The sequence below is a fragment of the Canis lupus genome, chromosome X (assembly GCF_003254725.2).
Source record: "Canis lupus dingo isolate Sandy chromosome X, ASM325472v2, whole genome shotgun sequence".
Lineage (NCBI taxonomy): Eukaryota > Metazoa > Chordata > Mammalia > Carnivora > Canidae > Canis > Canis lupus.
Window position 1 is genome coordinate 38,205,484 of NC_064281.1, and position 26,661 is coordinate 38,232,144.

The window sequence follows — 26,661 nt, forward strand, 5'->3', positions numbered from 1 at the left end:
ACAAACAAAAAAACTGACTCAAAGTGGATCATAGACCTGAATGTAAAACCTAAAACTCTAAGACTTCCAAAAGAAAATAGAAAATCTTTGTGACCTTGGATTAATAAAGATTTCTTTAGATACAACACCAAAAGCATGATCCATAAAAGCAACAACTGATAAATTTGACTCAATCAGAATTTAAAACTTTTGCTCTTTAAAAGATACTTTTAAGGGAATAAAAACACAAGCCACAAGGAAAAAACATGTGGCAGTTATATATCTGATAAAAGAGTTGTATAAAGAGCTCTCATAACTCAGAAAAAAATAACCCAAAAACTGGGGAAAAAAAACTTGGGGATAGCCTATCAAAGAAGATACATGGATGGCAAAGATGCTCTTGAAAAGAAGTTTAACATCATTAATCACTAGGAAATCCAAATCAAAACTATAATAAGATACTAATGCACATGTGTTAGAATGGCTAACACTAAACAGGCAAGCCATATAACATGTGGCAAGCATGTGGAGGCACCAGAACTCTCAAAGACTCTTGGTAAAAACAGAAAATGATACAGTCACTTTAAAAAATATAGGGGGGCACCTGGGTGGTTCAGCGGGTTAAGCATCTGCCTTCAGCTCAGGTCATCATGATCCCAGGGTCCTGGGATGGAGCCTCACATTGGGCTCCCTGCTCAGTGGAGAACCTGCTTCTCCTTCTCCCTCAGCCTGCCAATCACCCTGCTTTTGCACTCACTCTCTCACAAATAAGTAAAATCTTTTTAAAAATAAAAAATAATAATAATAAACAATACAGGAAGTAAAAAAGCTGAACAAACTGAAAAATCGACAACCCTTCTTAGATCTGACAGAGGAGGGAGGTGGCAGTGCAAACCTCTTCCCTCCAAATTGGAAAAGACAGACATACAGGTAGATATAGAGAATCACGACTTACCAGAGCCAGAAATATCCATGGGAACCGGCAGCAGGGTAAGAAAATCTGAACTGTAATTGATAATCTCTGGAGGCTCAGGGTGGACAAATCTGAGATAAAAACTCCAGGGGAAGCCAGTCATCAAGTCACATACTTTTCTGAGTTTTATCTCCAAGAGCTCAACTAGGTTCTCATGGTGAAGATCAAAGAAAAATCCCCTCTGGCTTATGGCAGGAAGGTAGAAAAGTAAACCATTTTAAAATATGCCAGAACATTCTGTGCTTCATAACAAGGTCTGCCCTCAAGAGAAACTATTCTTACCAGAACCTAACCTATTGGGGTTTTATCAGAGCCTAAATGACCTGAGGCAAGGGAATTACTCAACTCCAGCCCCCTGGAGCCTTCTGCCTAAGGAGAGGAGAGAAGAAAACGAAAGGTGTCTGTGGGGGTGTCTGGGTGGCTAAGTGGTTGAGCATCTGCCTTTGGCTCAAGTCATGATCCCAGAGTCCTGGGACTGACTCCCACATTGGGCTCCACAGGGAGCTGCTTTTCTCCCTCTCCCTATGTCTCTGCCTCTCTGTGCGTCTCTTATGAATAAATAAAACTTAAAAAAAAAGAGAAAAAGGACAGTGTCTGTGAAGTTCACAAGGGACATAGGCATACTAAAAGACTGATACCTAATCATAGCAATAGAGAACACTTCCCCTTGCCCATACCTTACTATCGCTAAAGGCTTATTTACGCCAGAGTTCTTTTTACACAGTACATCATGTTCAGCTTTCAACCAAAAAATTACAAAGCATACTAAAAGGCAAAAAATACAGTTTGAAGAGACAGAGCAAGAATGAGAACACTCAGATATGACAGGAATGTTATAATTACCAGACTATGAATTTAAAACGAAATTTTAAAATCTATTGGAGAAAGAAGACAACATGCAAGAACCGACGAATACAAGCAGAGATGGAAATTCTAAGAATCAAGAAATGTTAGAAATAACACTGTAACAGAAATGAAGAATGCCTCATTAGTACGCAGCTGAGGAAAGAATCTCTGCTTTTGAGGATGTGTCAACAGAAACATCCCAAACTGAAAAGCAAAGAGAAAAGAAGACTAAAAAAGCCCTAAAGACAAAAAACAGAATATCTGAGAACTTGGTAACATCTACAAAAGGTTTATTGAGAATATTAAAAGCAAAGGAAAGAAAGGAACAGCAGAAATATGTAAAGCGGTAATAACTGAGAATTTCCCCAAATTAATGTCGGACACCAATCTGCAGGTCCAGAATGCTCAAAGAACACTCGGCAGGATAAATACCACCACCACCACCCCAAAACTACACAAAGGCATGTCATATTCAAACCGTAGAAAATCGAAAGATAAAAAAAATGATGGGAAGATGCTGGAGGTGGGGGGGGGGGTCACCTTACCTCTAAGAAACAAAGAGAACTATATCCTACTCAGAAACCATGTAAGCAAAAACAGAGGGATGTGAAATATTTAAAACACAGAGAAAAAAAAACCCACCAACCCAAAAATCTGTATCTTGCAAAACTATTCTTCAAAAGTGAAAATTAAGGCTTTGTCTCAGACAAACAAACACTGAGAGAACTTGTTGCCAGCAGACCTGCCTCCAAGAAATGTTAAAAGAAGTTCGTCAGAAAGAAGGAAATTCATATACGTCAGCAACTTGGATCTACATAAAGAAAAAGCATTAGAGAAGGAATAAGTGAAGGAAAATAAAAGTTTTGATTTTTCTTATTCTTAAATGATCCAACAGCAGGTTGTTCAAAATAATAACAGCAATGATATATTCACTTAGGTATATATATGTAATATGCATGTGCTTCTGTATAAGTGAAATAAATGACAATGATGATATAAAGGATGGCAGGGAAGAATTAGGAGTATCTTATTATATAATGTTCCTGCACTACCCATAAAATAGTATAAAGTTATTTAAAAGTGGATTTGGATTAATTATAAATATATATTGCAAACTCTGGGGCAACCACTAAAAAAAGGTAACATTTATAATAGGACCAAAAAATATCAAATATCTAGGGGGAAAATCTAACAAAAGATGTAGAAAACCTCTAAGAAAAAAAAAAACCAACAAAACCAGTTTAATAGTTTCACACAAAATTAAATATGCCTAGCATATGATCCCATTCCTTTCCTACGTATTACTCAGGAGAAAGCATATTTCTTTCTTCTTCTTCCTTTTTTTCTTTCTTTGTGGGGAAGCAGAAGTGATGGAACTATTCTGTATCTTTATTGTAGTGGTAGTCACATAACTCTGGGGATTCGTTACTATCATTAGGACTGTATACCAACATGCATAAATCTTATTGTATGTACATTTTAAAATAAATTAGAATTCAAAAACTCAAATGCAGTCTTGGAAAATGAGATCACAGTTTTCTTCTTCAGATGGAAAACACATCTAAATTCACAAAAGCCCCTACCTCACCTGGGTCAGTTCAGGTGAAAGGAAGAGAGTTCACTATTCTTCCAGGTGGAGAATACAAGTACACAGAATCATTTTGGGGGGCATATTTTGCATTCTATTTAAATGTGGAGATATTTTCAAAAGAGTAACCTCCAAGATGTGGTATAATATTTCTCAATCTCTGCAATTAAAGAACTGGAAAGCCACAACTCTGAGGCACTATAGGCTATCAAACTATCTCTCAAACAATTAAAAATTAAATAGTTTGAGGACTACGTATTTTTAGCATTTTAATTCTCTGGGATGTGTTGGTGCATGGGGCTCCTGTTAACACTGCTGCTTAACAAATGACCCTAAAAAATAACAGCTTAAGACAACCATTTGTGGTACATCTGGATGGCTCAGTGGTTGAGTGTCTGCCTTTGGCTTGGGGCATGATCCTGGGGTCCTGGCATCGAGTCCCATCTTAAGATCCCCACAGGAAGCCTGCTTCTCCCTCTGCCTCTATGTGCCTCTCATGAATAAATAAATAAAATCTTAAAAATAAAAGACAACCATTTTGTTATGTTCATGGATTTTGGGGGTCAGAAATTTAGACAAGGCATGAAGAATGTATGGGATTTCAACCTGGAAGATTCTGGAACTGGTGGCTTGATTTATGAGAAGGTCTTTGCTCACAAGTCCAATGCATGACAAAAGCCATGACCTGAGATCTCAGTTTGGGCTGTCAATTAAATTACCACCAAAACATGGTCTCTCCATGTAGCCTGGGCTTCACATCATGGCAGCCTCAAGGTGGCAGAATTTCTTATATAGTAGGTCAGGGATCCAAAAGCAAGGGTCACAGCAGACAACACAGAAGCTGCATCTTTTCTGACCTGGCCTCAGAAGGAGGTTAAGGAACTGCCAGGTGGGCAGCCTGGGTGGCTCAGTGGTTTAGCACCGCCTTCAGCCCAAGACCCGATTCTGGAGACCCGGGATCGAGTCCCACGTCGGGCTCCCCACGGGAAGTCTGCTTCTCCCTCTGCCTGTGTATATCTGCCTCTCTCTCTAGGTCTCTCATGAATAAATAAATAAAATCTTAAAAAAAAAAGGAAAAGAAACTGCCACACCTTTTACCAAAGTATTTGTACCAGTTTACATTCCCCCTAACAACGTACGAGGAGCCTATTGCTTCACAACTTTGCCAATAGTTGGTATTGTGAGGCTTTTTAATTTAAACTGTCTGGTAGATATGTAGTAGTGTCTCACTGTAATTTAGTATGTATTTTCCAGAGGACCTAGGATGTTGAATGCTTTTTTCAAGTGCTTTTTTGACTAGTATGTGTGCCTTTTTTTGTGAAGTGTCTTTTCTAATTTTTTTGTCAGTTTTTACCAGCTATTTGGTGGTGTATTATTGAGGTGTAGGAGTTTCTTGTATTTTCTGGCTACTAGTCATTTGTCATGTATGTGTTTCACAAATACTTTCCTCCCAGTTTCTGGGACTTCCTGAAAAAGTAAAGTGTTCATCAAAGGACACCACTGGGAAAGTGACACGATAAAAAAAACAGTAATAGAAAAAAAAACCGTAATAGATATGGAAAGAATAAAGAGAAAAGAATCCAAGTATATCACTAAATAAAGCCAACAAACCATGAAAGACAGAAAGACAAGAAAGGATCAGAGAAAAACTACAAAAACAACCATAAAACAAGGTAAAACAAAATGACAGCAAATACAGGTCTATCAATAATTAATTTTATGTAAATGGACTAAATGCTCCAATCAAAAGATATAGGGTGTCAGGACGCATTAAAAAAAAAAAAAAAGAAAACAAGACCCATCTATATGCTGCTGACAAGAGACTCATTTCAGACCTAAAGACACCTGCAGATTGAAAGTAAGGGGATGGAGAAACATTTATCATGCAAATGGATGTCAAAAGAAAGCCAGGGTAGCAATACTTTTATTGGACAAAATAGACTTTAAAACAAAGACTGTAACAAGAGCAAAAGGATACTATATAATAATAAAGCAGACAATCCCAACAAGATATAATAATTATAAATATTTATGTGCCCAACATGGGAGTACCCAAATACATAAAAAACTTAGTAACAATATGTCAGGAACTTTAACACCCCACTTACATCAATGAACAGATCATCCAAACAGAAAATCAATAAGAAAACAGTGGCTTTCAATGACACACTGGACCAGATGGATTTCACAGATAACATCCAGAACATTCTATCCTAAAACAGCAGAATACATATTCAAGTGTCCATGGAACATTCTCCAGAACAGATCACATTTTAGGCCACAAAACAAGTCTCAACAAATGCAAAAAGATCAAAGTCATACCATGTACCTTTTCTGATCTCAATGTCATGAAACTAGAAATCAACTAGAAGAAAAAAAATCTGCAAAGACCAGAAATACATAGAGGTTATATAACATGTGAGTAAGCAATGAATGGGTCAACCAAGAAATCAAAGAAGAAAAAAAAATTATATGGAAACAAATGAAAAAATATAATGGTCCAAATATAATGATACAGAAACTTAAAAAAAATAGATCAATGAAACCAGGAGTTCTTTGAAAAAAAAATCAGTAAAATTGATAAACCTCTAGCCAGACTGATCAAAAAGAAAAAGGATGCAAACAAAATCACAAATGAGAGAAGTACCAACCAACATCACAGAAATATAATTATAAAAGAATATTATGAAAAATTATATGGCAACAAACTGGATAAGCTAAAAGAAATGGATCAATTCCTGGAATGGATTAAAACACTGAAACAGGAAGAAATAGAAAATTTGAGCAGACTGATTACTAGCAAGGAAATTGAATCAGTAATCAGAAAACTCTTAACAAAGTCCAGAGCTAAATAGCTTCAAAGACGAATTCTACCAAACATTTAAAGAAGAGTTAATACCTATTTTTTTCAAACTATTCCAAAAAATAGAAAAGAAAAACTTCCAAATTCGTTCTATGAGGCCATTACCTTGTTACCCAAACCAGATAAAGACATCACAATAAAGGAGAACTACAGGCCAATACTTCTGATGAACATAGATGCAAAAATCCTCAACAAAATACTAACATACTAAACCCAACAATACATTAAAAAAAAACATTCACCACCATCAAGTGGGATTTATTCTCAGGATGCAAGGGTGGTTCAATATTCACAAATCAATCAATGTGATATCACATCAATAAGAGAAAAGATAAAAACCTTTCTGATCATTTCAATAGACGTAGAAAGGGCATTTGACAAAGTACAACATCCATTCATGATAAAATCCCTCAACAAAGTAGATTTCGAGGGAAAATATCTCAATATTATAAAGGGCTTATATGAAAAACCCACAGCAAACATCATACTCAGTGGGGGAAAATCTGATAGCTTTTCCCCTAAGGTCAGGAACAAAACAAGGATGTCTACCCTCACCACATTAATTCAACATAGTACTGGAAGTCCTAGCCTCAGCAATCAGACAACAACAAAAATCAAAGGCATCTAAATTGGTAAGGAAGTAAAACTTTTATTTGCAGATGATAGGATTCTATATATAGAAAACCCTAAAGACTTCACAAAAAAACTACTAGAACCAATACATAAAATCAGTAAATTTGCAGGATACAAAATCAATGTACAGAAATCTGTTGAATTTATATATACTAAAAGTGAAGCAGCAGAAAGAGAAATTAAGAAAACAATTCCATTGACAAATGGACCAAAAATAATAAAGTACCTAGGAATAAATTTAACCAAGAGGTGAAAGACCTATATTCTGAAAACTAAGAAACAATGATGAAGGAAACTGAAGATGACACAAAGAAATGGAAATACACTCCATGCTCATGGTTTGGTAGAACAAATATTGCTAAAATGTCTAAGTTACCCAAAACAATCTACACATTTAATGCAATCCTTATTAAAATAACAACAGCATTTTTCACAGAACCAGAAGAAACTATCTTAAGATCTGTATGGGGGATCCCTGGGTGGCGCAGCGGTTTGGCGCCTGCCTTTGGCCCAGGGCGTGATCCTGGAGACCCGGGATCGAATCCCACGTCGGGCTCCTGGTGCATGGAGCCTGCTTCTCCCTCTGCCTGTGTCTCTGCCTCTCTCTCTCTCTCTCTGTGACTATCATAAATAAATAAAAATTAAAAAAAAAAAAAAAAAGATCTGTATGGAACCACAAAAGACCCCAAATGGCCAAAGCAATCTTGAAAAAGAGTAACAAAACTGGAGGTATCACAGTTCCAGACTTCATGTTACACTACAAAGCTGTAATAGTCAAAACAGTATGGTACTGACAAAAACAAACAAACCGACATACAGATCAATGGAACAAAACAAAAAATCCAGAAATAAACTCACAATTATATATGATCAATTCATCTATGAGAAAAGAGGAAAGAATATGCAGTGGGAAAAAAAGACTCTTCAACAAATGATGTTGGGAAAACTGGTCAGCTACAAGCAAAAAAATGAAACTGGGCCACTTTGTTACACCATACACAAAAAATAAAACCAAAATGGATTAAAGACCTAAATGTGAGACCTGAAACTATACAAATCCTATAAAAGAGCACAGGCAGTAATCTCTCTGACATCAGCCATAGCAACATTTCTCTAGATATGTCTTCTGAGGCAAGGGAGATAAAAGCAAAAATGAACCATTGGGACTACATCAAAATAAAAAGCTTCTGCACAGCAAAGGAAACAATCAACAAAACTAAAGGGCAACCTATGGAATGGGAGAAGATATCTGCAAATGACATGTCTGATGAAGAGTCAGTATCCAAAATGTATAAAGAATTTATAGAAATTAACACCTAAAAAACAATCCAATTTTTAAAACGGGCAAAAGAACAGATATTGACTCAGATGGCCAACAGACACATGAAAGGATGTTCAACATCACTCATCGTCAGGAAATGCAAATCTTTAAAATACAGTGAGAGATCACTTCACACTCATCAGATTGGCTAAAATGGCAAAGATGTGGAGAATGGAGAATTCTCTTGCACTATTGGTATGAAGGTGAACTGGTGTAGCCACTGTGGAAAAAAGAATGGAAATTCCTCAAAAAGAAACACAACTACCCTAAGGATCTGTAATAGCACCACTGGGTATTTACCACTAAAATACAAAAACACTAGTTCAAAGGAATATATGCAACTCTATGTTTATAACAGCCAAGTTACATAGCAGCTCAGGTGCCCACTGTTAGATGCACTGATAAAGAAGATTCGATGGATAACTACAATGGAATATTATTCATCCATTAAAAAAAAGAAGAAACTTTTGCCATTTGCAAAAACATGGATGGAGCTAAAGAGTATAATGCTAAGTGAAGTCAGTCAGAAAAAGACATATTCAATGATTTCACTCATATGTGGAATTTAAGAAACAAAACAAATGAGCATAGTGAAACGAGAGAAAGAGAGAGAGAGGCAAACCAAGAAAGAGACTCTTAACTATAGAGAATAAACAGATGGGCAGCCCGGGTGGCTCAGCGCTTTAGCGCCGCCTTCAGCCCAGAGTGTGGTCCTAGAGACCCGGGATCGAGTCCCACGTGGGGCTCCCTGCATGGAGCCTGCTTCTCTGCCAGTGTCTGTGCCTCTCTCTCTCTCTGTGTCTCTCATGAGTGAGTGAATAAAATCTTAAAAAAAACAAAAACAAAAACAGATGGTTACCAGGGGGAGGGAAATGGGGGGGATGGGTGATATAGGTGATGGGGGTTATGGAGTCCACTTGTTGTGATGAGCTCTGGGTGATGTGTGGAAGTGCTGAATTGCTTTATTGTATACCTGAAACTAATATAACACTGTATATTAACTATACTGGAATTATAATTAAAGCTTAATTTTTAAAGTTTTAAAAACCCTCACCAAATGTACACTTAAGATTTGTGCATTTTATTGAACAAAAATTTATATGAAAAGAAAAAAACATAAATAAATGTTAAGCATGCCACAATGTTTGGAGAGAAGTTAACTGATGCCCATGACTTTCTTCAAAATGCACCAAATGAAGATGCATTAATGGATGGACAGAGGGATGTATGAACGGAGCTGCGTGATTAAGCAAATATAGTAAAATGTTAGCAATATACCTAAACAGTGAGTCTATGAATGTTCATTCTTCAATCGCTTCTAATTTTCTGAGTGTTTTAACATTTTTCAAAAACATTGGGGGGAAATAAATGGGTAAGACTTCATTGCTAATTTGTTAAGAATTTAAAAATTATAAAAAATCACTCTATCTCAAAATTTAATCTTAAAACACTAGAGTTTCTACAATAGAATATAAGTATTCTGGTATGCAATATAAGATTCTGACCTGCGATATAAGAATTTTAAGTGAGCACATGAGAATTATTCAACTCTAATCAATAATCAGAGTAGAGGATCAAGTGAATAGCTCACACCCTGCTCTGTGATTCTGAGCCTCTGAAATTTGCATTTCCCTGACCATGAGTGATGGTGAGCATCCTTTCATGTGTTTGTTGGTCATCTGAGTAAATGTCTGTTCATTGCTTCTGCCCATTTTAAACACTGGATTATTTGGTTTTTAGGTGTTAATTTATATACGTTCTTTATATATTTTGGATACTGACTTTTCAATGGATAGGTCATTTGCAAATATCTTCTCCCATTCCACAGGTTGCCCTCTAGTTTTGTTGACTGTTTCCTTCGCTGTGCAGAAGCTTTTTATTTTGATGTAGTCCCAATGGTTTATTTTTTGCTTTTATCTCTCTTGCCTCAGGAAACATATCTAGAAAACTGTTCAGTGTTTTTTGCCCAGGATTTTTGGTTTATTCGTTGGGGTTTTATTTGTTGTTTTCTTTTTAATTTTTTAAATTGCTTATTGTTAAAAAAAAAAAAAGTATCAAAGAATGAGGCATGCTCAATTTCAAAGTGCTTGGTGTGTATCCTGTTAGAATTTCTTCAAAGGATATACATTCCTTGAAATATTTACATAAATATAAATGGACACATAACCTTTCAATATTTTCTTAAATATGATCATATGAAACAAACTTCTGAATTTGGCTTTCTCTACAAAACAGCACAACATATATATATGGTAGCCAGTAGTGTTCACCAATATCTAGTTTTCTTTCTTTTTCTTTCTTTCTTTCTTTCTTTCTTTCTTTCTTTCTTTCTTTCTTTCTTTCTTTCTTTCTTTCTTTTCTTTTCTTTTCTTTTCTTTTCTTTCTTTCTTTCATTCATTTTCATTCATTCATTTCATTGGAGTTCACTTAGCCAACATATAGCATAACACCCAGTGCTCATCCTGCCAAGTGCCCCCCCTCGTTGCCCATCACCCAGTCACCCCAACCCCCCCGCCCACTTCCCCTTCCACTACCCCTTGTTCATTTCCCAGAGTTAGGTGTCTCTCATGTTTTGTCACCCTCACTGATATTTTCACTCCTTTTCTCTCCTTTCCATTTTTTCCCTTTCACTAATTTTTATATTCCCCAAATGAATGAGACCATATAATGTTTGTCCTTTTCCGATTGACTTATTTCACTCAGCATAATACCCTCCAGGTCCTCCACTTCGAAGCAAATAGTGGGTATTTGTCATTTCTAATGGCTGGGGAATATTCCATTGTATACAGAGTTTCTCTTTCTTTTTTTTTTTAAATATTTTATTTATTTATTCATGATAGACACAGAGACAGAGAGAGAGAGGCAGAGACAGAAGCAGAGGGAGAAGCAGGCTCCTTGCAAGGAGCCTGACATGGGACTCAATCCCGGATCTCCAGGATCCTGGGCTCAAGATGGCGCCAAACCGCTGGGCCACTGGAGCCGCCCTAGTTTCTCTTTCTTCTGAAAACATGGGTAGAGCCATTTGGCAAGTACTGGTCACTGCACTGAGAGTGTAAAGGATATGTATTTGTGCCCAGCTGAAAATCTGTTGGTCAGGACCCTCCAACATTCTCTCTCTGGCACAGTGATCAGCCAACGTTTAAGGTAGTGGGTGTTTTGTTAGCCTCAGTCCTGGAGTGACTACTATGAACACAGTTCCCCCAACAACCACAGTGGATACATAGAGTGAGCAAGAAGTAAACCTTCAAATAAACCTGCAGCATTATTTAGCTATTCCTCCCTAATACACTGAGTATTTCTTCGGGTGTGCATATTTTGTTTACCTCATTCTTTCCGATAGTCAAATAGTACTGCCTTAAATTAACGTGGTAGGATGTATCCAACTATTATCTTATTGTTAGACATTTGATTTTTCCAAATCTTTGCTATTACAAAGTTTGCTACAATAAATACTGCGTGCATGTGCACCTGTGCAAGCACACACATACACACACAAAGATCTATTACAATCCACTTGTGAAATATTTTCTGAATATAAAGTTTCTGAGAATGTAATCACTAGGTAAAAGGTTCTAAACATTAGCCAGATACAGCTAACTGTCCTCCAAAATGCTGAGCCAATTTAAACTCCTAGATCAACAGAAAATGACAGCATCAATTATCCTACGTGCTCATCAGGAGTCAGTTATATAATTCTTTAAAAACAATGCTGGTATAATAGGTGGCAATTAGATCTCATTGTTGCTTCATCTTGCACCATAATTGGTCATCTTTTCATAGGTATAAAGGCTATTTGTATCCATTCTGTGAATGGTCTATTCTCCTGTTCTTAACCCATTTTTGTCTGATTTTTATGGGAGATTTTCATAAATCCTTAATGTTAATTCCTTGGTTCTTATACTAGTTGCAAATATTTTCTCTCAGTCTGTCCCTCACCTTTTAAGTTTGCTTATTGCATCTTTTGCTATAGAGAAACCTAAAATTTTCCTGTAGTCAATACAGTCAACTTCTCCTTTATGGTTTTTGGAAACCATGCCCTACCACAAAATAAAAATGTATTAAATGTTTCCCAATTGTCACTAATATCCTTATTAATAATCCATTCTATCACTACTGATTTGAAAAGTTCTCCATATCTTACAATAAAACCCATAAAATTGGGTCTTTTAGTTAGGAGTGCCTGGTGGTTCAGTTGGTTAAGTGTCTGCCTTTGGCTTGGGTCATGATCTCCGGGGTCCTGGGATGGAGTCCCCTATTGGGATCCTTGCATAGCAGGGAGCCTGCTTCTCCCATTCCTCCTCGCCTTGCTTCTGCTCTCTCTTGCTCTCAAATAAAAAAAAAAGGTGAAATCTTCAAAACAAATGGATCTTTTATGAACTCTACTGTATTTTACTGATTTGGGTTTATGCCTCTACTATGGTATGTTACAACGTTTTCAAATATCTACACATTATATAAAGTCTAGTACCTAGACTTTAAATATTCTACTTTTTCAACATGTTCTCAATCCTTTAATTTTCTTGAGGGACTTCATAATCAATGAGCTAATTTCTCTCCCCTAACCCTGCAAAACAATACCAAATCTAACAACAACAAAAACTCACATTGTAATTCTGATTAGAACTACTTCAAATCTGCAGATTAATTTGCACACATTAGAATTTTTACAATGATGTCTTCCCATTCAGAGATATAATAAAGCTTTGAAATTGTATTCATTTTAGTCTTACACATTCTTGTCCAGTTCATTCCCAAATACTTAATAATTTTTGTTGCCACAGTGAATAGTATTCTCCCATGCAGAACATTTCCTAACTGGTTTTTACTGGTACAAAGTCAAACTACTGCTTTTAGTGTCATTTTCTTGCATTTAGTTACTTTCCTAAATACTCTTCATAGTTCTAACCATTTTTAAATTTAGCCTTTTGGATTTTTAGATGCACAATCATATACAGATTCTAATTTAAAAACCCATCCTCAGTGCTATGGGGCGCCTGGGTGGCTCAGTCAATTAAGTGTCCGACTCTTCGTTTTGGCTCAGGTCATGATCTAGGGGTCGTGAGAGCCCCATGTTGGGCTCTGTGCTGAGCATGAAGCCTGCTTAAGATTCTCTTCCTCCAAATACCCACTATTTGCTTCGACGTGGAGGGACCTGGAAGGTATTGTGCTGAGTGAACAAAGTCAATCGGAAAAGGACAAACATTATATGGTCTCATTCATTTGGGGAATATAAAAATTAGTGAAAGGGAATAAAGGGAAAGGAGAGAAAATGAGTGAAAATATCAGTGAGGGTGACAAAACATGAGAGACACCTAACTCTGGGAAATGAACAAGGGGTAGTGGAAGGGGAAGTGGGCGGGGGGGTTGGGGTGACTGGGTGATGGGCAACGAGGGGGGGCACTTGGCAGGATGAGCACTGGGTGTTATGCTATATGTTGGCAAATTGAACTCCAATAAAAATAAATAAATAAATACATACATACATATATACATTAAAAAAATATAGTCTTCCTCCTTCTCCCTCTGCCCACCTCCCCACACCCCAGCTCACATGCTCACTTTAAAAAAAAAGTTAAAATAATGAAAAATTTTTAAAAATCAGCCTTCAGTTCTACTTTGGGCTCTTAATACAATGATTCCTAAATGCCTATTTCCACTATATCTAGGGTAATAAAATAATGGAATTTTATGGTTGGAAGGGACATTATAGTGATCTAATCCAAAGGTTATATAGCTAAGCACCCACTGGGACACACAGACAAGATAAATGGGAGAAGGTATAAGACAATAAGGAATTGTAGAGACTGAGAAGAAATGCAGAGAACAGGCTGTATCTAAAGAGGACAGTTGCCAGTCTCCCCCAATTGACTGTTGCCACGAGGAATGTAGGTTTAGTTCCTATATTTCAAGAGGCGCTAAATAATATAGATTTTTGTTTAAATTCCTAACTTTAAAAAACATTAAACAAAAGCCAAACTAAATACAACTGCTAGCTTCCAATCTAGAAACTTCACTGAAGCTAAACCAATACTTTCATTTAAGGCAATTTAAACTCAGAAAGGTATGTCAGAGATTGCGAAAGTAGTGGACTGCAGGTGAGGGCTTTGTGTTTTGTTTAGCTGTTTGGTGGGTCAGAACAGTATTTACAAAGTGATAAGATTAGGCAAGTGTTTTGCATGTACCAAACTCCTTGGTAAGAGACAAGGAGTTTAATCCCTATCTATCCATATTTTATGTTCTCTGTTTGGCTCATCTTGGCTTGGATTTGCTATTATAGCAAATGAAAAGGGTACTATTTATTTATTTGTTTGTTTATTTATTTATTTTAAAGATTCTATTTATTTATTCATGAGAATACACAGAGAGGAGAGAGAGAGAGGCAGAGACACAGGCAGAGGGAGAAGCAGGCTCCATGCAGGGAGCCCGACATGGGACTCGATCCCGGGCCTCCAGGATCAGCCCTGGGCCGAAGGTGGCGCTAAACCGCTGAGCCACCAGGGCGGCCCTTTATTTATTTTTTAAATGATTCATTTATTCTACAGAAAGTACACAATCAGGGAGAGAGGTAGAGGGAGAAGCAGGCTCCCCAATGAGCAGGGAGCCCAATGCAGGGCTCGATCCCAGGACCCCAAAATCATGAGCTGAGCCAAAGGCAGACACTTAACTGACTGAACCACCCAGGTGCCCTGAAAAGAGTACCTTTTAAATTGTCCTTCTAGGGGATCCCTAGATGGCTCAGCGGTTTAGCGCACACCTTCAGCCCAGGGCGTGATCCTGGAGACCCAGGATGGAGTCCCACGTCGGGCTCCCTGCATGGAGCCTGCTTCTCCCTCTGCCTGTGTCTCTGCCTGTATGTGTGTGTGTGTGTGTGTGTGTGTGTCTGTCTGTCTGTCTCATGAATAAATAAGTAAAATCTTAAAAAAAAATAAATTGTCCTTCTATTTGGGGGGAAATTCTCACATTATACCCCCTATCACTCAACATGGAAGTCAGAGCTTAATTTCCCAGCCTTCCTTACAGTTAGAAACATGCACGTGACCCAGGCTCTGCCAATCAAGGAAGCTTGTATTAAGACTTTGACTTGGAAGGGATTAATAGGGGAAACCAACTAGGTGTAGACCACGTTTGGTGCCAGAGGGATCCAGTTTTCAGCGGTGGCATAGGATGTGAGCTTGCCAGAAGGGGTGGCAGTGATGGCTGTGGTTAAATGGGGAGTTCGTGGCAGCAGTGGAAATGTAGCATTGAGTCGTGTTTGGTGCAGTGGTAACAGAGGCCATTTTCCCATCAGACAAGTTCTGCAGCCCAATTCTGGGCACTGGTCCTAGAATTTAGTTTCAGGATTATTTCTCCAGCCCTTCCAATGATACTGTGAACCACCCAGGATCCTTTTAATAAACTCCTTTTCTGCTTAGCTAGCCAGAGAGGATTCTGCTTTTTAAAACTAAGGCTTTACCAATACAAAGAACACCATCAGGCAGTGACAGAATCAAATCAAAGATCTTGGTCTTTTTGATTCCCAGGTCAGTGTTTTTTTCTATGACATCACATTGTTTATATTTAATGCTTTTAGGAAGGTTCAAGACGCTGTTTTCCAAAAACATTTGCCGAGGCTCCCATCTCAAAGATATGCTATGAATACTGTGTCTATTTGGTTTGTGATGAGAATAGATGTTTAAGTACTTTTGGAATTTGTCATAGTTTTTGCTTTTGTTCATATAGATTCACAGCCTAGTGGCTTCCTTATGAGATGTTAGACTTCCAACAAAAATGCCCCTAACAACACACACAGAGTTATTCAAATAAAGATAGAGCAAAACCACATAAAGGGAGAGAGAATTGTCTGAGATAAATCAGGATGAGATCATTACAATATTCTAAGCACTAAATTTATATTCTTCTTCCTTGAAGTAAAGGACAGTAATGGGGTGGATTATAACAATGTTTCCCAATCTCAGTCCACCAACAATGATGTTTATTTTCCACCTTTATGGCCTCCAAGATTTTTGAGAGTTTTTTCCAATCTCATATATTAAAGAATGGTTTTTTTTAATATTTACTTATTTATTTGAGAGGGAAAGAGAGAGAGCATGAGCAGGAGGAGCAGGGCAGAGAGAAAGAGAATCTCAAGCAGACCCTGTGCTGAGCACAGAGTCTGATACGGGGCTCGATCTCACAACCCTGAGTTCAGGACCTTAACAAAAACCAAGAGTCAGATGTTCAATGGACTGTGGCACCCAGGTGCCCCTAAAGAATGTTTTCAATGACCTCATCATAGATAAACCTATAACTTAATTGAAATATCAAAAATAGGACATAGATTTCTATCGCTATTTTTGGTAACACGAAGTGGCAACTATTGGGACAAAGGGTTTTCATTTTCTAGCATCCACTATACACCACAGCATGCTACAGTAAGAACTTTCTATACATTATCAGATTTACTCATCACAACTGCTCTACAGAGTGGATATCATTACCCCCATTTTACAGGTGAAAACATTGTTCAGCAACTTATGGCTGCCAAGGTGACAAATAGTAGAGCTGAGATTTGGATTTGGGACAGCATGTCCAAAATCAGATGCATTTATAGTGTACTACCTCTCCCAGGAAGAATTTTACTTTTATAAGAGAAAAAAATTTCTCAAGACTCTAAATCTTAGAAGACATTTATTACATAGACATTTGTAAGAAATATCCAGACCCTACAATTGATGATGGGCATCTAAGAACTATGTGGTAACTTCCTATGTGTTCTGAGGCCTGAGACCCTGAGTCTAGGAGGGAGCTGGGAAAGACACCAGGGTGAGCCAGGTGTAGGCCTTGCCCTCTGGGAACTCTGCCCAAGTGGGGAGAAAAGGTAAGCATGCAGAAAACCGAAACATATGGAGGCTACCTGGGGTAGGGGTCATCTCTAAGCTGAAGCTCGAGGCTTGGGGAGGTGGCCAGAGAGGAGTTGGCCAAGACATCTTCCCTGGCATGGGGTTCTTGCTGCTATTGCTGCAGCCTACAGTTCAGAATCCAGGGCCCACATGGGGAAGCCTCACCCAACCATGTTCCCAGTTGCACAAAGCACTGGGCCTGCCAAGCCTAGTCCCTGCCCACCTCCCTGCCAAGATCTGCCCATGAGATCTGCTCATGAGGTATCGAGGCTCTGAAGAAGGCTCTCCGCACTCTCCTATCTTGTAGCCGAGGAACCTATCTTGGTAAAGGTGGGACCAAGATAGGTCCTGGGATGACGGACTCGGGAAAGGCAGAACTGGCGACCCCCGCAAGGCAGAAGAGGAACACTTCCTCCCCAACCTTCTCCTGTTCCCACCTGTCTCCGCATCCCTTCAGGTCATTCCAGAAGGCCCCCACGTGATTCTGTTCATCTGTTATCAGTCAAGGCATCTCCTGCTGAAGTGGCTGGTTAGCCCCCATGCCCTGGCTTCCCCTGAGAGAGGCACAAAGCTCCAAGGAGACAGGGAAAAGCTTGGACCGCTGCCCCCGGAACAGGTCGAGGCTCTAAGTCCCCAGGTGTGCGAGAAGGGTGCCAGGTGCCAACGCGGGGGAGAGAGACCTGGGGCCCAGAGGTGAAGCCTGGAGGCCTGGCAGCAGAGTCCTGTCTCTGCCTGCCTATTCCTGCAATGCACATATTCGCCGAAGGGAAACACCTTACCAGTGCATTTATAAACTGACATTTTGAGGGCTTCAGAATGTCAGTGCTGGAAAGGGCCATAGAGACCATGATATGGGCAAAAGGGAGGTGCAGGTAGGCAAAGCAAGGTGCCCAAGTTGCTTGGCTAGTGAGGGTCAGGCCTAGCTCCCGACTCCCCTCCAGTCAGAGACGGCCTGCCCTTCCCCAGTGCAAGGCAGTCAATTATTTGCTTGCTCACTGCAGACTTGCAACAGATGGAACATTCCTGAGAAACAGGACCACTCATTAGATGATTCAACAAACATCCACAGAACTCGGAGGGAGCCAACAGTGGAGGCCAGGGAGTCTACAACTCAATGGGGCGGAGGGGAACCCATGGCTAGGAGATGAAATGCATTTAACACCATGTCTGGCCCACAGTAAGAACTTGATCACTGGGGGCTTCTACAAAAGCCTTCTAGTAAGATAGAAATATAAGGGGGAGGGGTGGGCAAGGGTCAGACTGTGACCAAATTCACACAGATACTGAGAGAATGGGATTATCTCTGGACACAATGAGGATGCAGGGTTGAGGGTAGAGGAAAGAAATCATCAGATTGTAGGAAGGTCGCTCTGGCAAAACTGGGGGGTAGGGTGGGTGGATGGGGGTAAAGAAAAGGAGAGTTAGCTGCACGGTTCTCAAGAGAGTCCCACGTGAATGGTAGGATATGTATGGTGGCCTTTACCAAGATAGGTTCCCGGGCTACAACTTTATGGGAGGAAAAAAATGAGGTTAATGTAGATAAAGTTATTTTGAGATGCCTAAGGGACATCCAAGGGTTCCGGGGGGGCAGAGGGGGCATCCTGATGGCATTAGTCTTTCCAGATCTATACTTCAGGAAGAAGGTCTGAGCTTGAGCAACGAATATGCAGAAGTCAGCCCCCAGGTAATAGTCAAAAGCAGCAAGGGCTGGTAAGATGTAGCCACTCAATGAATTTTCATTAAGATCCTACTGTTTGTCAGGCTCTGTAAGAAGTGGGAAGGGTAAAGCAGAAAAGAAGGCAAGGGTCCCTACTCTCAAAGAGGCTACGATCAGGTGAGAAGAGCCAGAGTACACCGAACACGCACACGAAAATTAAAAGAAAAGGAAACCAGGAGCTAGGGAGAGCACCCAGTGCTAAACCTGGTGCGGTGTGACGGCATCCAGCGGTATGGCTCCTTTGCCTTTCCCCGGGGAAAGGGTGTAAGGAGCATGAGAGAAAGGTGAAGACTCTGAGCTAGGGACCCCACTAGCCAGGGCCAAGGACAGAAAGCACAGTGCCTGACCCCAACATGTCACGTAGACCAGGATGTCCTGACTTCTGACCCACACTCTCATCTGGAGGCAATACCACCACCTCCAAACTCAACCCCCCCACCCCTGCCCAAGAATAATTCTAGCAGTTCCTCATTCCATTTGGAAACTGAGACAGTCACTGAGCCCAGGGCTAGGTGCCAGGGATGGGCCCTCGAACAGTTCCAAGGAGGACCCTGGCCCTCAGGCCGTTCCTGTTCGAACAGGAGACACACAGGTGCAAATGCCCCTGGCACCAATGTCTCAATAAAGCAATTGCAAGATGTACTAAATGCTGTGAAAAAGAGCAACAAAAGGCTAAAGATAACAGGGAGTGATCCACTTTAGGCAGGAGAAGCAGAAAGCAAGCCTCTGTTGGGGAGTGGGCTGGGAGGAGTGCCATTGAAGGTGAGCCTTCGAATTTGCCCTAGAAACGACTGGGGTGTGGGCATTTTAAGCAGAAGGAAGGGTGTGTGCATCGGCTCAGTGGCAGGAAAGAGCTTGACACATTTGGGAAACTGAGTGGCAGCCAGCAGGGCCAGAGGCCAAGGCTGGGGAACAAGAAGTGATTAACACTGGCAACACAAACAGAGTCACATCACTGGGGCTCAGCCGGCTGCACCAAAGCCACTGAAGGGTTCTGCAGGCTGGGCATGACCCGATCTGGTTTCCATCTTAAGGAATTCCTGGCCAGCAGAGGGCCTAAAGATGGGGGTGAGGGGCTGGTTTTTTCTGAGCAGGCACTGCCTTAAGGCGGTCCTCAATCACACAGCCTGGTGGCCCTTTATTCCACCCACAGTCAGGGTCAGGCCTCCATCTGCAGAGAACTTTTCCTCCTTGGATCTCCTGCCCGGCCTACGTGCCTCCCAGAAAGTCCCATAAACTCCCTAAAGTGTTTCCAACAGACTGCACTGATGTGTTGGCCAATGGATGCTTTTGTAAAAGGACACAAAATAACAAAATGAAACCACTCCCTCATTTCTGATGGAAATTTGTTTCCTCCTCCACTGCTTGCCATTAGACCCCAGCCTGAGCAATTGTCTTTGCTCTTTCCTCTGTCTCCACGTATTTTCCAAAAGGCCATGAACATGTGTACAACCATGAACAATAACAAAGAGCTATAAATTCTTATTGATCCCAGAAGGTTGGCAATTTGAAACAATAAAAATATGTCCTGTTTCTCTCAAAAGAACATTCTGGAGACACAAAAGAGCTTTGTTAAAACAAATGAGTTTGGGGTATACTTCGGGCCTGATGGTGGCCTCAAGTCACCAGGTATTGATGGAACAGGCAACTCCAGACACAAAGTTGGAAAGACACCCCCTCAAACACAGCCCCACCCTGCCCCCCTCTCCTGAGGTCAATTCCTCATTGGTCAGCCCACATCTTGACTCCAGCAAGTTTCCTATATAGCTCTTGGCCACTACTGTTTTCAGGAGTTAGAATTCTCAGCCTAAAGAGAAAGTCCCCTTTGTCCTCACATCCATGATTTAATTTACATTCTCCTGAACACTCCATTCACTTTGTTTTCAGGCTAAGAAGTCTCACAATTGTACTAGATCCTGAATTTGAATTTCCCTGTGTTTCCACTGTTTGGCAATTTGCCCAGGTCAGCCACTGGACAGTCCCAGAATTCAACTCTACCTTAGAGAAAAAACAGCAAAGCTCATGATTTCTTATTAGAGTTCTAACTACTGTCATCTATTTTCTTTCGATTTCTGTATTTTTGTTTTTCAAAACACACAGATGTGTATAAGCACACCTACACCCAGATGCATACATATCACCTATTCTCTGAAAAATCAGGGAAGTTTCCAGTCTTCTCCAAATGGGTCACATTCCTAGGGAGCTGTTCTCCCTTTGTTCCCCAGATTTCAGAAGGGTGCCCTTAGCTGCATTTTTTTTCTGCCTTTCTCACCCGGATGCACTCCTCCCAGCATTCCTGGAGCCTTCAATACCATGATTCACGAGACCAGGAGAACTGACTTTCTATGCTTTTGTCTCTCTGTTCTTGCCTATAAGCTTCTTTTATATGCAAATGAAAAAACTTTACCAGAAATGGGCCGAACTTGATCACAACGTAGTACAAACACAAAGAAATGTCAAGTCCTAATAAAAAGCATGTAGTAAATTAGTTAGGCAGCACTATGGAAGAAATTGTTCTTTGCTCTTTAGACAATCTTGAAGGGAAAACAGAGTATTGCTGGCAGCATCTGGCTTACCTGAATGTATTATAATCCACCATCTTTGTGTGCTTGCAGTCAGCGGCTGTAAATACCTGCTTGATCTCTCTGGATTTTGATTCTTCTTCTTTCAGCTTTTGTAAGATAAGTTCAATGCTGCTCATGGGAAACTAGAAGGGGGAAAGGAAAGGAAGGATATTAAAACATGCCTGAGACATAGGGAGCCCAATCTTTCTGATGGCCAGCAAAGAGACTTCACACTCTGAACCTGAGCACAGCTGGGCATGGCTGTCCATAGAGACCAACGCAGAGGAAATACCACTAGAATTAAATCTCTTCAGTTGCAGTTTAGGACAAAGAGCAACATCAGCATAGGCCCAGATCTGAGAAAAATGAGCTTAAGGGACAGTAAACTGCAGGAATCAGAAAACAATCCCTCAGCCTTCTCACCTGAACCCTTGGACTATGTTGGGAGACCCTAATGGAGAGGATGGGGATTCACAATTGGATAAGTGGACCCTCATTTTCTCCCGATCTCAAGAGTGGGCCCCCCTGGGGACTATTGGCCATCAGATGATGCACTGAACAGAGCACAGCTGGGTGTCAAGAGATCCATATGCACTGGAATCCCCGACCTTCACTCTCTGGCAGCCCCCAGTTCCTGTCTCCTACCATGTGATTAGGTTTTAGACTCTGTAAAAATACTGCTTACTCAATCCAGTAAAGTATAAGCTTGTAAATAATTACAGCTAAGAGCTTAAAGAGAGAGAGAGAGAGAGAGAGAGAGAGAGAGAAGATTACACATGAAAGATTAAAAACATTGATGTTAATTTAGTATAAAGGTCTCTCTTCCACCAGGGGGTTTGAGACCTATCACAGACCCCCATCCGCCCCACCGTTCTGCATTGCCTTTCATCTATTTCCGTGATTGGATCTATTAGCTCTTTTGCAAAGATATTAAAGAGTATATTAATCTTGGGGTCCCTGGGGGGCTCAATTGGTTGAGAGGCTGACTCTTGATTTCAGATCAGGTCATGATCTCAAGGTTGTGAGATCGAGCCCGACATCAGGCTCCGTGCTCAGTTTATGGCTTGGAGCCTGCTTAATATTCTCTATCTCACTCTACCTCTGTGCCTCTATCTCTTAAAAAAAAACAAAAAAAAAAGAGTGTATTAATCTTTTTCTGCTTAGAAAGCCCTTGTTAAGGGTAGTTTTAAAATAATGCAGTTTTCACTTGAGATGCTAATACCAGATAATGTCCTACCCTGCTTTTATCTTTCTGAAAGGAGAAAAGCCCTTCATATCAAATAGACACATATATATATACATATACACACAGTATTTATATAAACTATACGAGAACATATATAGTATGTTAACATTTGCATGTATATACATAACACATATATACATATATAATACACACCTACAATACATATATACATATATAGTACGTATATGCATATACACACACACACACACACGGATGTTAACACATAGGTTCACCCTGTGTTTGAAAATCGAGTCCTAATTCACAATAGCTATTGCAAATTGTACCCTAAGCTTGCTATGGGCCCCCCAGAGCTAAGTGCTTCACACACATTACTGCATCTCCTCTTCGTAGTTAATTCTCTGAAACGGGTCAGCTGTGTAGAGATGAGCAAAGTGGAGCTCAGGGAAAATATGGGTCTCAAGCCTCTCAGCCAGGAAGCGTGGAGCCACGTTTCCCAGCCGAGCCTGCTGGTCTCCAGCAATCTAACTGCCCTATTATTGAACCTCTTGACTGAATTCAGTGCTTTTGAAGGGCTACCAGTTCACGGTTTTACGACAAGCCCAAGTCCTAACCCTGCGAAAGGACAATCGGTGCAGCGGCGCTGGAAGGTGCTGTCTGGGCCTACTATCCAGAGAGGCTGCAGAGAAGAGCTGATGGCCCCCACCTGCCATACCTTCGGCCATACTCTGCCCAGGCTGTTCTCCTCCCAACGACAGTGCAACAGGGGCACCAGAGCTGAGCCATTCTAGCCTGACATGGCACTTCCGGCACTTCCGTGAGCAGCCTTTGCTCCCAGGCTCCACCTCCCCATCGGCCTGACTGACACTTTCTCAGAGCTGCACCGTGTCTTGAGGCCTTTCCTGCACCCACCTCTCCTTCCTTGTCCTGAGGCCTTTCCTGCACCCACCTCTCCTTCCTTCCCTCTCTTTTCTCAGGAGTCAGACCTACATCTCAGGCTCCCCACCTACTCTTGCTCCCTCCTCTTTGATCCTTCATATGCATTTCTCCCAGGACATCCCTTGTTTATTTAACTCAGCCTTGGTACCTGCTGCTCAGAGGACCCAGACAGGATGATATGATAAACACAGAGAGACTGATCTTAGCAACTTACCCTTGAGCATTTTATATAAAAATGAAACAGAACTGGTACTGTGTATAGATATAGATATATAGATATAGAAGTATAGATATAATTGGCACATAAATATTATTACTTAGAGGCAGACTTTTAAAATAAATCATTTCTAGGGATGCCTGGGTGGCTCAGCGGTTGATAGGGAGCCTGCTTCTCCCTCTGCCTATGTCTCTGCCTCGCTCTCTGTCTCTCTCATGAATAAATAAAATCTTTAAAAAAAATAATTGTTTCTAGGTGGATTTTTCACTATTAGGCAATATCTCTCAAATGTACATGTTTGCACACCAAACCGGTCCACACTTAAAAAACTCAAGATTTTATCGAAACATTAGTTTGACAGAACAGCAACACCATACTAGTGCTTTTAGGAACAGTACCCATCTGCCATATTGTTTCAAACAAAAAAAAATTCTCTGAGCTCACTGCTGCCAATTTGTCCTTGAACTCTTATTCGGGCCTCAGGTAGCTCCTGTTATGGAAAGCTGCAAGCCCAGCAATTCTCAGGTTCCCTTGGGGTTTCTGTTTGTTTAGCGCTTGGTCTTCCGTGTAGGCCTGTGCCAATTAACAGGGACAGCACAGTGTGTGGCACCAGATTTTCTTCCTTTCCTATAGCTGCTGAATTTCTTTATGAAAGCACTGTCAGCGTCAGCAAAAAAACCAGGAAACTTGATTCAACCCTGGGCTCTGCCTCCTGCCTGTGCCTGGCACCCCTGTGCTGCTGGGCAGTGCCCCGAGGACCCTGCGGGTAAACAGTAGACCGGGACCTGGGGCCAGATCCATTATTCGCGCAGATCCATTATTCATGGCCACATGTGTGAGTGCACAATGTAAAACTGGTGGCAGGATGAAGACAAAAAGGCCTGGAGAAAGAAAAACACAGACTGCAGGCACTAAGGGGCAAGTCGAGAATTACACAGCTCACCATGTCAGAATTCGTCTCCATATAGTTTAAGGTATACTCGTCGGCGTTGAGCAAAAGAAACAGGTAGCCATTCACGTTCACTGTGGCCCCAATATACAACTCCTCGGCCTTGATATATTCAGATAGTTCACTTTTAAAGACCTCTTGTCCAGGCTTCTTAACACGAATTCTTTTCAAGAACTTCCCACCAGTAATCCCTATAGAAAAAGAGAAAAGTTAATGAGTAGCCTTTCTTCTTCAAAGAACCATACAACTTGCCTTTAGAGTTCCTTCATGCTCAAACACAGGCCAGGCAAGTGAGCTTGTGAACTCACACTGCCTATTCTTCTCAGACCTGAGGGAAGAATGAGGCAGTGGGGGAACAATAGGCTCCCTAGGTGAATGTGTAAAGAAAAAAAAAAAGTATGGCATTCCAGCCTTTTCTTTCCTCTCTCTACTCCCTTCCCAATCCAAACACTTAAATAAACAGTAAGCGCCTGCTATATGCCCAGCAGCATACAGAGAACCAGGACGTTAGGAAGATACTCTGCTTCAGAGCACGTCTGAACAGTACCACGTGGAAAATTGCCCACTTGAGCTTATTTCCACCTTCTTGTCCCCGATGAGGTCTTAAATTTATTCCAACACTCAGATTAAGTGTAAGATTAAGATGCCTTCCTTCTAGAAAGGAGCTTACTTAACGGTTTGAAGATAAATCTGCGAGTCCCACAACTTTTTCTCCTCTACAGGCTAAATATCTGTTAATTAATATCTATCTATTGCTTTCCAGAATTCTGACCATTCCATCTGCTCTCTTTCGTGGGTTATCTGGGTGGGTGGTTTTTGTTTATTTGGTTTTGGTTTTGTTTTTGCCTCTTGGAAAGCAGCAAGCAGAACTGAAGATGGATCTCCAGTATCTTTTCATTGATACTGAACTGAAACCTTCAGCCATCTGAATATAACCTGAAGCCAGATGAGCTCTGGGGGTCAGCTTCATCACACCCCTGCCACATTCAAAAACTAGAGGTGGTGGAAAGACAGAGGCTCTGGAGCCAAACAGAGCTGGAGGCCAATCCTGGCTCTGTTGCTTGTTGGATGATCTTTAGGAGTTTAAATCTCTCGGAATCCCTCTGAATACTCACTGGTAAAATGGGAATAAAATTTGTAAGGAGTGATGAAATGTGCCTTTCAGATCACCTATTGTGGGGAACACAGGTGACAAAGGTCCTAGTGGTTATGCTCTGACACCTATCCCTGGATTTGGACTGAGGTCATGCTTTCCCACAGGCTGCTGCCAACAAATGCCTGGATAAGGCAAGAATACCAAGGCAGGCCCATTCCGACAAGATGGAGGCTCCTGAACTAGTGATTTCAGCTCTTGGGTTCCTGGTCAGCCTTGCTTAAATGTGATTAGACTCTCCCTGCAATCTAAGACTTTCTTCCTTCCTTCCTGCTATCCTTCACAGGAGTCAGATATACACAGCAGTCCAACGGCTCTCCTGGCCTCTTCTGGCTCCTTCCACAATTTCCCTTGCCAACATTTTCCCTAATGCATCTTTTGTATATTCAGTCCCATCTTGGAGCTCACCCCTTGGAGGATCTACACTAACACAAAATTTAATGTCATAATTTAATGTCATGAAGCTTTTCTAAGGTAACAATACGTAATCGTGGCTGCTATTATTACTAGTAAGCTTGTAATTGACTTCTATCACCTTGTTTTATAAAGGCTGTCATCTGGCCATAATTTTCCCTATTCTTAGATGTACAGAGTTGATTTTTTTTTTCCTGTAGGCTCCACACCCAACATGGGACCTGAACACACGACCCTGAGATCAAGAGTCACACGCTCTACTGACTGAGCCAGCCAGGCACTCCCAGAGTTGATTTTTTGATCTTTAAGAGCATGACTTTCTATTTACTCCTATTTGATTTCATATTTTATGATCTGATTCATTACTGAAATCACTATGCAGCCTGACTTAGGTGCACAGAGTGGCTCCCATCAGCTCGTAA

The 26,661-nt window shown here is 40.8% G+C and overlaps 1 protein-coding gene across 2 annotated transcripts in view; it reads right to left on the reverse strand.

Moving 5' to 3' along the window:
- EFHC2 (EF-hand domain containing 2) overlaps window positions 1-26,661 on the reverse strand; it is a 195,008-nt gene that overhangs the window by 59,009 nt on the left and 109,338 nt on the right. For both annotated transcript variants that reach the window (XM_025468792.3, XM_025468796.3), the window contains 2 exons: window positions 24,667-24,863; window positions 21,376-21,506 (listed from right to left, as the gene is read on the reverse strand). In XM_025468792.3, the coding sequence (XP_025324577.1) occupies window positions 21,376-21,506; window positions 24,667-24,863 (328 nt within the window). The remainder of the gene's footprint in view (window positions 1-21,375; window positions 21,507-24,666; window positions 24,864-26,661) is intronic.